The sequence below is a fragment of the Gossypium hirsutum genome, chromosome A11 (assembly GCF_007990345.1).
Source record: "Gossypium hirsutum isolate 1008001.06 chromosome A11, Gossypium_hirsutum_v2.1, whole genome shotgun sequence".
Taxonomy (NCBI): Eukaryota; Viridiplantae; Streptophyta; class Magnoliopsida; order Malvales; family Malvaceae; genus Gossypium; species Gossypium hirsutum.
The window spans coordinates 29,043,586-29,058,602 of NC_053434.1; the positions used below are offsets into that span (position 1 = coordinate 29,043,586).

The 15,017-nt window shown below is 32.7% G+C and overlaps 1 protein-coding gene and 1 pseudogene across 1 annotated transcript; both read right to left on the reverse strand.

Moving 5' to 3' along the window:
• Positions 1-9,471: 9,471 nt before the first annotated feature.
• Positions 9,472-11,958, reverse strand: LOC107897046 (cytochrome P450 CYP82H23-like; annotated as a pseudogene).
• Positions 9,830-10,306, reverse strand: LOC121203297 (cytochrome P450 82C3). The gene has a single exon (XM_041082052.1). The coding sequence runs from the start codon at positions 10,304-10,306 to the stop codon at positions 9,830-9,832; it is 477 nt and encodes a 158-aa protein (XP_040937986.1).
• Positions 11,959-15,017: the final 3,059 nt, after the last annotated feature.

The following is a 15,017-nucleotide window of genomic DNA, read 5'->3' on the forward strand; positions in this document are numbered from 1 at the left end:
TGAATTTCAAGTATATACTCATAACATTTTGTCTCAATTTCATAATATCTCATGTCAAAAATTTGCCCGTTAAATCATTTTAAGTATTTATGGATACACAGGTAGTACACACAAAGTGTACAAAACTGAAATCCGTCAATTCATATTCAATAGTGCTTATACGAGCACATAAACGAGAAGCTTTCTCTCGAGCCATATAGCGAGAAGCTCATGTGAGCCATGTAACGGAAATCTTATTCAGGCTGTATAATAGGAAACTCATAAGAGCCATAATCGGGAAGCACATGCGAGCCAATAACAGGTAGCTTTGAAGAGCCATTAATTGAGAAACTCTAGATAGCCGTATATTGGGAAGCTCCGGAGAGCCATTAATCAGGAAGCTTTGAAAAAGCCTTTAATTGGAAAGCTCATGAAGAGCCATATATTGGGACGCTTATAAGAGCTGTGCTGTGTCTACAACACATGCAGAATCATAACCAGTCGGGATGCTCTGAAGAGCTATTATCGGAAAGCTCGCAAGAAATATATAACGGGAAGCTTGAGAGGGCTAATAACGAGACTCTCTTTCGAGCAATGGTGTGTCCGCAACAAATGCAGGACCACAACCAATTCAGAAAATTCTGTACCCATTAAATTTTTATTTATTCGAACGGGACTTGACATTTATCGGGCTTTGTCGAATATGTAGTCAATTTCATACATATAACAATTACACAATTCATATATATACAACATTCAATTCAAATATATAAATATACACAATTTAATTACACGAACTTGCCTCGATAATATTCATGAACTTGTATGCTACTAATCCGTTACTTTTTCTTTACCTCGATCTAGCTCCGTATTTGATCTATCCGGATCTATACGAGTAAATTTAGCTCAATTTATTACAATTCATATTCAATTCACATCTTAGGAAAAATTACCATTTTTCCCATATACTTTTAATTAATGACGATTTTGTCCTTAGGCTCGGAAAATAAAATTTATGAAATTTAATCTTTATTCCAAGCCTAGCCAATTTTTACATACCATAATAGTAGCTCATGTATTTCATAAAATTCAAAATTTTTCATAATTTTACAAATTTTCAATTTAGTTCCTAAATCACAATTTCATAAAAGTTCACTTTACAAAAGTTATTTATCTATCAACAACCTTTCATTTTCTACCATAAATTTCATAATTCTTGCATATTCATCCATGGAAAAACCTTATTACTTTGATAAATTTAAAAATTAATCCTCGAGATAGCTAAATTAAGCTATTACAGTCTCGAAAATATAAAAATCATTAAAAACGAGACTTGAATACTCACCTAATTAGGCCAAATAAGTTTACACTTCTTCAATTCTCCATGGCTAGGGTTTCCATGTTTTATTTGGGAAAGATGATGATAAATGATGATATTTTTCTTTATTTTATTATTTATAATCTTTATTTTTCATCTTTTCAAATTTATCCTTTTCTTTTCCTAAGTTTCCATTGATGACTAATCATCCTTATCTACTAACCCTTCTAATTGGTCTATTTACCATATAAGGACCTCAAATTTTAAATTCCATAGCTATTTGATACTTATAGCTACTAGGACTCAACTTTTGCATTTTATGCAATTTAGTCCTTTTATCAATTAAACATGTAATCAATAAGATTTTCTTAACAAAATTTTGATACGATATTCTTATCATACGATAGACCATAAAATAATTTAAAAATAATTTTTCTTACAGACTCGAATTTGTGGTCTGGAAACCACTATTCTGATTTCACTAAAAACGGGTTGTTACATCCACAATGGGAGTTGTTCCAGAAACACCTTTAAATGTCTCAGCCTTATAGATTGGAGCCTCTTTGCAATAAATCCACGACTCCTCAATCTAGTTTAGGCTCTAGCGACCATTTGCAACCATTTGCAACACCCTCAGCATTTCTTGTGTCATGGGGTCATTGCCATTCTCGTAACCTTTGCCACCATTGGTAGTAGAGTTCTCAACATACTCCTCCTAAAAAATTGGGTTCTCACCTTGAATAGTGGGGGCTCTACAGGTGTAGCCCTACACGGCCTACCCTTACCACGTCTACCTTGGGTATTTGTTCTATTTACGAAAGTTTAAAAAATAAAGTATATCTACAATTTAATGCAAAAATTCAAGCATTATTCTTTCTGTTAGATGTTCACAATCTAAAGTTTACAATTTATCTAAATTTTTAATAGTAACTAAAGTAGGAATGACATCGAAGTCTCAGATTTAATTTCTTACAAAAAATCAATTTTCTAAAAACTTGTGGCATGGTTTTCCCAAGATATCCCTTTTTAATGCATGCATATAGACTCACTGAAATTTTCTCAGTCCGAGTTTAGAAAACCTAAGCTCTGATACCACCAAATGTAATCTCCCCAACTCGACCTCGACGTTAGACATGAATTTAAAAGATTACATTATCCACTGAAATGGCTTAGCAAGTTGTTAGAAGTTTTGAAAGCGGTCATTTTAAAAAATATTTGTTTATTTTAGAAGTAGAACTTAGTCTATTTTCAGAAAAAACTTACCAAAATTGAAAGAAAAACAATTTAAATTTACTAAACTTACCTAAATTGAAAGAAAAACAATTTAAATTTACTATCCTAGGTACAAAGCTTACTTTTGAAAGCCTCATTTATTATCGATTTATTTAATACTCAAATTCTAATTATAATTTAGTAGCGAAAAAGTGATACACGTTTATGATTTTATCAAAACTCGTGGATTCATGTATAAATTATTAAATAACCTAAAGTTGAATTAAATGTCATGCAAGCTATAAATAAACTAAAACAACAAACCTGAAGTCTCATGCCACAGTTCAAAATAAAATAATATAATCTTTGAATAAAAATAAAATATCAAATAGTAAATCCAAAATATTAAAAAAACCAAGTTGAGACCCTTCGGATGTCGTGTCCATGTCCCACCCTGGTGGGTTATCTATAATGATGAAAATTAAAGGGAGTGAGCTATGAAGCTCAATGTGAGTTCCATCACAAGATAATCTGTACTAGCCTGTCCACCAGAGTCTCCATATTTGGTTATTATTTGGGGAATAGATGGTAAATTAAAGATAGATTTGAGTAAGTAAAATATTTTTCCTAGCTAAGTAGAGTATTCTGAGTGATTCACCATTTGGCGAACTCCTAGTTTTGGCGAGCTCTAGGGTTGATGGATTTTTCTGTTAGGTATCTGCCTACCCCAGATTATTTGGGCGAACTCATTAAGTTCGTAGTCGTTTAGATTTGTTTGTTATTTTAGTGAATGATGATTTGGTTAGTCATGTTAAGATTTAGTTAAGATTTAGTTAGAATTGAACTAGACTACTGTAGATGATAAGACCAAAAACTTGTTATGTGCACTTAATCAACGGAATCAAGAGTGTTAGTGGAATTATCTAATTTTTCCACTAATCATTGTCTCTGTTGCTTAAGTATACAAAAATAGCAGTGGTATTTCTGAATCACCTTTATGTCGTCTTCTTCTTCTCTATTGAATTTCTTTAAAAATCTCTAAAAGACCTAAGTTTAGAATAACTTCATCGAAAATAAAGTTCGCAGTGTTTAATTATCACCTACGTTAGTACCATCTTACTGGTAATCATTGATAAACCTTTAGGTCATTATTGAAGTCATTTATGTGTTTATTGTACTATATGCATAAATGTTAGAATTGTTTGTGAGGAAGGAAACTTCCTGATTATGCATTGCGTGTTATCGATTCTTGTATGCATGGTAAGTTTTGATAGATTGATGATCTGATATGTATAATTATCTTTATTTTAACTTAATATGCTAACGAGGGTCCTAAAGGTAAAGGTAAAGGACCTGCTGTGTAGATTTGTACTAGAGTTTCGGGTGAGTTCCTTTTTACTTCCACGTGTTGTAAATTCCATTTTTTTATAAATGATGTAAGGTAAGTAATCTTCATCAATAATGTATGAATGGTGTATGTGTGGGTAATGGTTGTCCAATGTAATCAATCTGAGTTTAGTCTATCTGTGTTATGAAATAATATCATTTTTCGTGTGTAACCCAATACCAATAGTTTATGATATGTGAGGTATGATCTGTGGTGATGGCGAAGGGGAGATATGTTTGTGAAGTCTTCGGTTGGACAACTATACTACAAACTGAACTGGCAAATCATGATAAAACATGCTATTCTGGAAAAAATCAATATAATGAGTTTAGGGGGAGTATGTATGTGAATGAGATTGTATGATATGCTCTGAATCTAAATTTTAGGTATGTGGTTGGCATGAAGATGGGCTGTTTATGTAATATTAGGTTGGCATACAATATCCACCTATGTGTTATGTAAATTGGTGTATTAAGTTTGTTAGTGTTCTGTGAGTGCCTTTGGGCGTAATATGATCATTATGTGAAACTCTCTCTGAAAGGTTTGGTATTATCATATGAACTGGTGTGTATGATTTCTCTTTACTTTTGGGAACTGACTAAGTTCATATGAACTTACTTTGTTATCTTTTCCTTCTCAGGCTTGCTGACTGAAGGAAGACTTTCTATTGAAGGGACTACGCCAGAGAACTGTTGCTATTGTGAGTTGTATGTTTGTCCCGTATCATGCACGACTTCTTGGGGTGGCGTGTAAATGTAATTTTGAAAATGATCTGTATAACAAATCACTATTTTGACGAGACATTGTTTTTATGAGAACATTATCCAATTTCAATGATTAGATTTGAATTATTATATCTCGTTCAATGAAGTTTATTTATTCAAACTTATACGCCAAATGGCTTGAACATTATTTTGTACTACCACTGATGTGCATTTAAACCTTTGAAAAATAATAGCTATCATAGGTTGTATACTTATAACTTTGTAAAAATTTTATAAAGCTTCCATTGTATGGTTTGTTTAAAATTGTCTGATTTAAGTTGTGACACATCATACTCAGATCCAATTATCAGGTTGGGTTTGGCTTGTTACATAATTAGTGCAACTGGTTAGCATATAAAATCACATCACATATAATAATTCACAATAGAAGATTTAGAATATCATATTAACAAATCAACATCATACACGCACACACACATATACCATCTTAGAAATATCAGAATCGTCAGCACATGCTTTGTGAATGCAACACATTTGTCAGATTTAAAAAAAATGATCCTACCCCACCGCTGCATACTATAGTAAGAGTTCCCCAGAACTTATCCATCCCTACACACCAGATTGTGGATAAACCACATAAGTTGTAGGTATACGCTGCCAGATAATTGTGAATGCACAACATATTTGCAGATAAGAGTTGCTAGATGGGTGGGTGAACCACCATTGTTGCAGGTTAATACACTACCAGATGGTTGTGAATACACAATTATTTACAGATAAAAGTTGCCAAATAGTCTGCGGGTAAGCCACTAGAGTTGTAGATTATTAATCTACTAGAATTTCCTCCTTTTCAAAGTGTCCCGCCCTATGCAATGCAATATAGAATGTTTATCGCAAATAAAGACAGAAACGAATAATATGTTTATAATGGATCAATAGGGTAGCAATAAATATGCTCTCAATTAATCTCTACAGTAGAAAAAACATGCTTATCATGGATTCGGTATAACTGTAAAAATTAAGGCATGTTATACATATAATCACAAATATAGATATAAAAGGCATTTATATTTACATTAATCACGATTCATGCATGTTTATGATAATAATTTAGTTAATCAATGTATGGATTCTAACATTATTCATATTATCAGGGACTCAATCGATTAAAATAAAATACTAAAATAGTTCAAGAAACATTCAGGGACTAAACTGAACAAAACATAAAGTTTTGGGCAAGAACTGTAAAAATCTGAAAGCAGGGGACACACAACCGTGTAACCAAACCGTTTTGAATGCCTTGGACCATGTGGGGTTACACAGTTGTGTGACTAGGTCGTGTAACAGACTAAGGCCGTGTGGAAATTGTAAAATCAAGGTATAGGGCAGACACTACCATGTGGCAGGCTGTGTAGAGGGGTCCTAGGCCGTGTGAGAATCAAAATATCCTAGGGTTCTAGGGGGCATGGCCATGTGAAGGGCCGTGTGGTCCATATACCCGTGTGGCTGGTCGTGTGGCCCTATCGTGAGGCACAATTTGCCCCGATTCGCTTGTAATGAAACACACACCTTTCATTGGGATCTCAAATGACGTCTCTCACGTTCAAATTTGGTCTGATGCACTTGTAACGGGTCCTTCAAGATTTTCCATGAGTTTCAGAAAGAAATCATAAGAAATTGAATAACCGAATGAAAGATTGGTGTCAGGATAATGATATTACAAGATACGAAATTCGATTAACAAAACAAAGGCACTTACCGATTCTTGGCAAAGTTAAGGATGAAATTGACGATGATTTGCTAGATGTAGGGAAGTTGATTTGATTTAGGAAACAAAATAATAATCCATAGGAATGGAGAGAAAATACTTGAAAATAAGAGGATGAAAAAGAAAAAGGAAATAAGAAATAGAGAGAAAATAAATAAAATTTTGTTTTGGTTTGAAAAAGAAACATGAATACAAATACAATTAGTAAAAGGCTTAAATAGTTTAGATATTTCAAATTGTGAGAGGGAAATGGGGGAGATTAGCATAGCTTAAACTTGGAATTACAAGGGGAAAGAAGTGATGATTAACCATTTGGGCTGCTGTCCATTCTTGTTAAGTTTTTACTCTAACTAATACATATTCTAATGTGGTTTTCATCCTATGTTGCTGAAATTGAAAAGAAAAGAAATAAGAGAAATATGGAAAAAACCTAGGATCATTAGGGAGTGTTTTAACTACTTAACCATTTAGTTTAGGTCATTACTTGGTTACTTATTTCATCTAACCCTATATATTTTAAGGTGTTACAGCCACTGTTCAGAATTAATCTAAATAGAGAATGTAAATTTAGGTTGTGTTTGTTTCGTAGAAAATGATTTATGAAAAATGTTGTCTATATTTTCTTGAGTTTGTTTTATGGAAAATAATTTGGTCAATCGAAAATTACTTACAAGTCAATAGAAAGTAAGCCCTTTTTTTTTGTAAATTGACTTGCCCTTTTCAAAAGCACAAATTTTTGGCTAGAGAGTCTTAAAAGCCCCTAAACTTTTTCAAAAAAATAAAATAAAATTAATTAAGCCCCTAAATTTTTTTGCACTCAATTGAGCTTTTGAATGTTAGAATTACAACTAATTAAGCTTTTTAACCGTTAAAGTTAATCATCAACATTAGAAACCACATGTCAACCGGTTTTTTAGGCCATTTTTACCACATAGCATTCTAGGATTGTGCCACGTGGCAAAAATAGGTATTATATATAAAATCATTAAAATCAATAAAAATATAAAAAATCATAAAAATATAGAAAATCATAAAAAATATATAAAAATTATAAACAAATATTAAAGTGCAAAAAGAATTATAAAACATAGAATATTATAAAAATTATTATAAATGAAAAAAGTTATATATTTTTAAAAAATTATAAAAAAATAAAATTTTTTAACATAATAAAAATTTTAAAATTTTTATAAATTATATAAATTATGAAAAAAATTGTAAAAAATTATGTAAAATATTTAAAATATAGAAAAATATTTAAAAAATATAGAAAAGTGAAAATTATAAAAAATATAGAAAATTATGAAAAATATATTACAAATTATTCAAAAAATAATATAAATTTAAAAATTTAAAAATATTTACAATTTTATATACATGCAACCTCGATTATCACTTGCTTTCTCAACTCATTTTCCCACCTTAGTTTACATCTCAAAACACTCCATTGTTAACGAAGTTGAACAAAGAGGGTGCAAGCTCTGTAGAGGTTTGCGATGGATGAACACAATAGATAACTTTAAGGATCAAGTAAATATTTTGTAATTTTTATTACATGTTGTAATGTTAATGATGATTAGTGTGGATATGAAAAAAAAAGTTTTTTTAAAATATTTTTTTATTCTTCTTATAATATGTTATAATATATATTTTAATTTTTTATTAAGTTTTAAATATTTTTAATAATTTTCCATATTTTAAAATAATATTTTTTAATATTTTTATAATTTTTCATAATTTATATTTTTATATTTTATAATTTTTAGTTATTTTAAAATTTATATAAATTTATTCTTTTATAATATTTTATATTTTAATGATTTTTTTCATTTTATATTTTAAAATATTTTTATAACTGTAATATATTTTTACTATTTTTATTATTTTCTATAATTTTTTTTATAATTTTTATTAATTTTTACTAATTATAGATATATATGTATGAAATATCAATTATCACCACGTGACACAATCTTCGCGTGTCATGTGACAAAAACAGCTTGTTAAATGTTATTTGTATTTTCGATAAAATATAAAACACAAAAATTGTGAAAAAAATTAAAATATATAAAAAATATACAAATTTCCAAAAATTCAAAAGATAAATATAATTTACTTAAATCTATCCATGGGCTGAGTTATGGCTTGGTCCAAAAGATTTCAAGCCTTGCCTGTTTTTGGACAGTCCCCAACCCATTAAAAAAGTTCATTTTACTGTTAAAAATTAATAAATATAAAAATAATCTTATATTAATAATTTTATATATTTTATAGCTAAATTATTTTTATTAAATTAAATTGAATTCGAGCTAACCCAGCCCGGGACATAAAAAACCTTGTCCGGGAGAATTGTCACCTCATGAACATATCTATCATGGAGACTCCATGAATGGTAATAAATTCTCTCAAAATTTTGAACTATTTATTCGATCCATATTAATTAAATTTTGAATAATTTTTTTTCCAATCAGATTAATTATATATAAAATATATTTTTATATAAATTTAATTATATGGTTTATAAAATATTAGCATAAAATAAAATATAAATAATGATAGACTCTAAATCGGCCCGATTTGGACAAAGTTAGACTCTAAATTGGCCCGATTTGGACAAGGTTTTTAATATCCCGGGCTGGTTGAAATTCAATTTAGATAATAATAAAATATTATTAAAAATTAAAATTAATTATAAAATACAAAATATTAATATAAAAATATATTTTAATTTTTTTATTTCTAAAGGAGATTTTTGAGTAGACCGAGCCACGAACTTGAAAGGTTTGGACTCGGACAATGATCTGACTCGGGTTGACCCTAGATATAAGTAAATAATATAATTTTTAAAATTTTAAATATTTATATATTTATATATTTTAAAAATATTTTTTATTTTTTAAAATTTTAAAGAGTCGTTAAATTTTCACAATTTTTATTGAAATTACAAAATAATTTCAAGTTTTGGAACATTTTTTAGACAATTAAAAATTATTTATGTAGTTTTAAAGAGTTAAAAGACTAAATTGATACAAAATTATAAATAATAAAAGCAAAAAGAGTTATTATTGTAACTTCTTACTTAGCAACCAAATCAACCATTTTAATAACAAAACTAACAAAGGACGACACATTTAGGTTTTGATTTTTGATCTTCGGCCATAATGGTCCTCAGGACCCAACACAATATTATTGTTATTTCCTTTAAAATTGAAAGATGCAAAAGGTGTTGATACGTCCTATTCACATAGAAAGCTTACCCTCTTCCACACATTACCGGTGGCTGCTGCAGCCACTATCACTTTGGCTGCAGGAGGGGAATGGTTAAGCGAAACTCTCGACGTCTTGTTTGGTAAACGGGACGCTTGAAACACGCATCTATTTCACCATAGTAGTCACACAGTGTATACTTTTTCTTCCAGCTAAATATATGAATTCTTTGCCTATATCTCAAAAAGGTTCGAATCAAGACGTGGAGTGATGAGAACCTCAAGAGGTGTTGCTTTTGGATTTGTTAACCCAGGGCTTTCCGTCATATCTACATCTTCCAGCTCTGATAATTTCGCAACTTTGAAACTGTGCAAGAAGCTGCCCAAGATAAAGTGCAGCATCTTGAGGGCTAGTGACACCCCAGGGCACGATCTTCGTCCTGAGCCAAATGGGATGAGTTCAAAAGTTTGGCCTTGAAAATCCGTATCCTTATTGGTGGTAAAAAATCTCTCGGGCTGAAAATCACGGGGTTCTGGCCATACACGCTCGTTACGTTGAATCTTCCAGGCATTTACCATCAGTCGTGTACCAGATGGAATCCGGTAGCCTGTTGAGAGAGTGCAATCTTCCGATGCAGCCCGAAGGCTAATGACTGGCTCTGGTGGGTATAAGCACAATGTTTCCTTGACAATGGCTTGAAGGTAGACCATGTTTCTAATATCAGATTCTTCCAACAGTCAGTGCTTGCCGTCTAGCTCATCCTGGGCCCTTTTTAGCACGTGCGGATTATTTAATAGCAAAGACAAGGCCCAAGTGAGAGTGACCATGGTTGTGTCACTCCCTGCTAAGACTAAATTCTGCCAGAACAAGATATAGTTAATAGAATTGGATTTTCCTAAGATCCCATTTTCACAGATAGATGAATGTGATTAAGAATTATAAAAAGGACAGCTTTGACATTTGTGTAATGAACAAGATTAATTTGGTAGGGTGTTGAGAGTTCTTACCAAGCAAGTAGCCTTGTTGATTGTGTCGGCGTCGTAACCAGTAATGTTGGCGTCTTCCAGGATGTTGAGCATCACATCCATGAAATCCTGCTCTTTTATCACCCCTCCACACATGAGCCTCTTTTGTTTATGCTCCTCCAGCCACCCTCCTACAATACTGTCCAATTCTTTTGCTGTTCTTTTCATGGCTTTCTCATATCCTAGGAAATCCAACCATCTAAGAAATGGTATTGCATCAGACAACACGAACACTCCGAACAGATGAATAAAATCTCTCATTACTTTCTCGCATCTTCGTGCTTCAGCTTCCTCACAATCAGCGTTTGGTCCGAAGTATCTTTTTCCCCCAACCATTCTCAAAGCAATATTATGAGTTAGATCCCCAAACCACTGCTTCATATCCACGGATACTCCACTTCCTCCATTACCTTTGCTAAGCTATGACTTGTACAATTCTCTTATTGCACTCTTTACCTCTGAAACTCGTATATGTTTGAGCATATCAATCCGGTGGTTAGATAGAAGCTCAATCGTAGTTATTTTGCGAATCTCACGCCAATAAGGTCCATAAGGAGCAAACCCGAACATAGCAAAATCATAGCCTAGAATCTTTGAAGCAGTAATGATTGGTCTAGTGGAGAAAACTTTATCATGGACAGTGAAACATTCTTTGGCCATTTCCCAACTATTTAAAACCAACACTTCGTGTGATCCTAGCCTTAAGGAGAAGACAGGTCCGTATTTGGCAGCCATGCCACCTAAGGTTTTGTGTGTGAGCTGCTGACCACCAAAGAGGTGCATGTGGCCAATGATAGGTAAAGCACCACCGGCTTGTGGAGCACTGCAGCTTCTGCTTGGTTTCTTTGAAGACTGATAAAAGTATATGCAACCGAAAAGGGCAAAAAGGGTGCAGCATATGCTAAAGAAGCACTATAGGAGAGGATCCATTAGAAGATTCAGATGAGCTTTGGCAGAGGTGGGTGTCGTAGAATAGACCTTGAAGTTACAAATCTAAAGCTTCTTTCTGAGAAGCTGTGTTTCCTGAGTCTTCCCAGGGCTGTCGTTGAACCGACTTGCTTGCTTATGATCTAAAACAACCCAATAAAAAGTAAGACAATCTATACCTTTATATATAAAAAATGTCTTATGCAGACACGTGGCACTTTTATGGAACATTCAACTGAGATTAAACAAGCAAGCGGTGCTATCTGCTTAGTTTTGGTTTCAACCAAGCTTTTTTTCTTTTAAATGAATAAGGCTACCTTTTTTCCTCTGCAAAGGGGCACAGTTTGTCTATAAATGGAACCATCTGGCTTGAGAGGTGGCAAGGAAGTTGAAATCTGTTTGGCATGCATCTCCTCTTTGTTGCGAGATTAACACCTGTACATGTTTCTTTCTTCAGTCAAAATTGAGTCTTTCTCTTCAAAGACCAATTTTCATCCGAAGGAAAATAAATAACATAAAAAGGAATTGCAACAAAGTTTGTATTAGTTAGAAGACTAAAAGGAAGAAGATGAAATAAAGTAATTTCAGCTTTTGATGTTCTCGAAGGGTGTTTATTTTTCTTTTATTTTAAAAGTTAATTATTCGTATTAATTTTGGATTTCTAATAGTCAATTAGTAATATAGAGTGAGTTCTCAAAAGCAAGTTATTTTTCCTCTTTCAATGGTTAAGCAAATTATTGACGAATTCAAAGGTGTTTTTCTTCTTTGTAGAGGACAAGGGTTAAATGTCTGTAAAAATTGAAATGGATAAGCAACACCACCACCAGCTTCTCTCAGTCCATATTGTGATCTTCAGAACCAATCCAAACAGAGAAGCAAACTCAATTTGGGATTTAAGTTGTGAACAAAATTTTGCTGGTTATGCTATAATTCATGTCCAAGCAAAACAGGTGATGGCAACCATAAAGGAAGGACGAGCATTAGATTTCTATTCAATATCCCGATTATCCTATGAATATAAGACCTTAAAGGGTGTTTTTTTTTTCTTTTGATTTTTCAACTATTGCTCTAACTTTATCAAGCTTTTCGAGGTTTTGTTGCTAAAACTTTTGGTTGATATTCAAGAGAGAAACGTATGTTTCTAGTCCGCCATATAATTTATTGGAAGTGGTCTAAAATATAAAGAACGTAGCAGCATTTTTTTATCTTTTATTTAGCTTCTGATTGTGGGATTGAATGCTACTCAGTACTCAGTTTGTACTAGGAAAGCCATACACAACCCTTGTAACTGTTGGTTCTTGCCCCCAATTTTCACCCACTCCTGCACCACAGTGTCAAATTTTCTTCCATGTCATTGATACTAATTCTGCGCCTGTAACTTGTAGAGCTTGGAATCAAGACGCGGAGTGATGAGAACATGAAGAGGGGTTGCTTTCAGATCTGTCAACCCAGTGCTTTCTGTCATATCAACATCTGTCAGTTTTGATGGCTTACCAACTTCTAAACCGTGCAAGAAGCTGCCGAGGAGAAAGTATTGGTGTTTGACACACTTTATCCGGATGAAATGTGAACTTCAGTTTGGATCTTAAACAACAGCATAATATATCCGAGTGAAGAATGAGGAAAACTTGAGAATCAAGTCTGGAGTTTTTAAGCAAAACAGAAACAGAATTGAAAAACAAAGAAAATAAGCAAAGGAAATGGAGAGGATATTGAATGAAAAAAATGATGATTTTTCATTAATTTGACATTGACAAACTGCCATTATATATATCAAACATGAGATGATCATTACAAGTCAAAATGCTACCTAAACATTTACCTAACACCACTTAAAACATTGAAAATTGCTAAACTAGCTTGCACAAGTTGCTTTGCTGAATTTTCAGTCAATCAACATCTAAAATACATCAAAAGATTTACCAACTAAGTTCTAAAAGAACTAAGTTACAAACTATGAACTTAAGGTAACCAAAATGAGTTGAAATCGGACAGCATCAGTAAGCTTCTGCTTCTGTTTATTGGTCTCAAGCTGCATGGCCACCTTTTCTGGTTCAAGATGCATACTTCACCCGGTAATAATACAACAGTTTTATCTCTTTTCTTTACAGCAGCATGCATGGCTCGGGCTACTTCTTGACATGTTGGAAATTCACATGCTGCATGCAGGCCAATTTTCAACAGAAAGTGCACCATCTTGAAGGCTAGTGAGACCCCGGGGCATGATCTTTGTTCTGAGCCAAAAGCGATAAGTTCAAAAGTTTGGCCTTGAAAATCCATATCCTTATTGGTGGTCCAAAAATCTCTCAGGCTGGAAATCATGGGTGTCTGGCCATGCATGCTCATCACCTTGAATTTTCCAAGCATTTACCATCAGTCGTGTACCAGATGGAATGTGGTAGCCTGTTGAGAGAGTGCAATCTTCTGATGCAGCCCTAAGGTTAATGACTGGTTCTGGGACAATGGCTTGAAGGCAGGAGTTATAATTCATGCCTCTAGACTGGGTCAATTGACTGTATTTAAGTGAACTTAGTTGCATTTTAGGATATTATTTTAACATTTTTAGAACATTGCATAAGAAGCTTGGACGATGCTTAAATGTTATTATTTGTTACTTTTAATTGCATGTGGAAGAGTTGTGTTTGGTGTTTGATAAGTGTAGGATGTGGAGGATGAAATAAATGAATAATTGTTTGTCGTGACAAAAGGTTGGACAGTTTGCCAACACGAATGCCGTGGTAATTCTAGGAAGACTGAGTCAACACTCAATGCATGCCAATTTCAGCCAAACTGCACTTATAAAAAAAATTGCCCAAAAAAGAGGAGAAGATAATCTTGAAATGTTGGGTTTTATCCTAAAAAAAGAATTTAAAAAAAAGAGAGAATATAAACATGTTATAAAAAGTCAAAGGAGGAAACTCTAAAGGACGAGTTAGGGTGGAGATCCATAGGCGAAACTAAAGGGTAGCGGTTGAGTAGGGAAAGAAAGGGGAAGACGAAGACAGTCCCTCTTAGCCACCATAGGACATTGTGCTTCTGGAGTGTGAGCTGGACACGTGAAAGCTGCCTTCCTGTCATTCTTTAGTTATTTCTTAACTATTTCTCTGTGAATTGATTTGATGAAAATGATGTTGAATGATATTTTGGTTTTGAATTTTATTTTCCAACCCATGAGCTAAATCTCATAGGGTTGAGATTACATGATGAAACATTTATTTCCTTTAATGGTTGAAGCATATATCTGAATTAATTTACTGTTTCGTTCAATTGCTTTTATTTCTAAATTGTATGCTTGCAATCCCTAGACATAAATGACTGTGCAGCATGCCCATAAACTAATTTAATTCTAAAAAGGTTGGATTAGTTGGACTGAAATTGAATGATATAAGCAAGTACTTGACAGATACTTGTAGGAGAATTTAGACATAAAGCAACTTCATATAGAAGGAAACAATGCAGGGTACTGTAT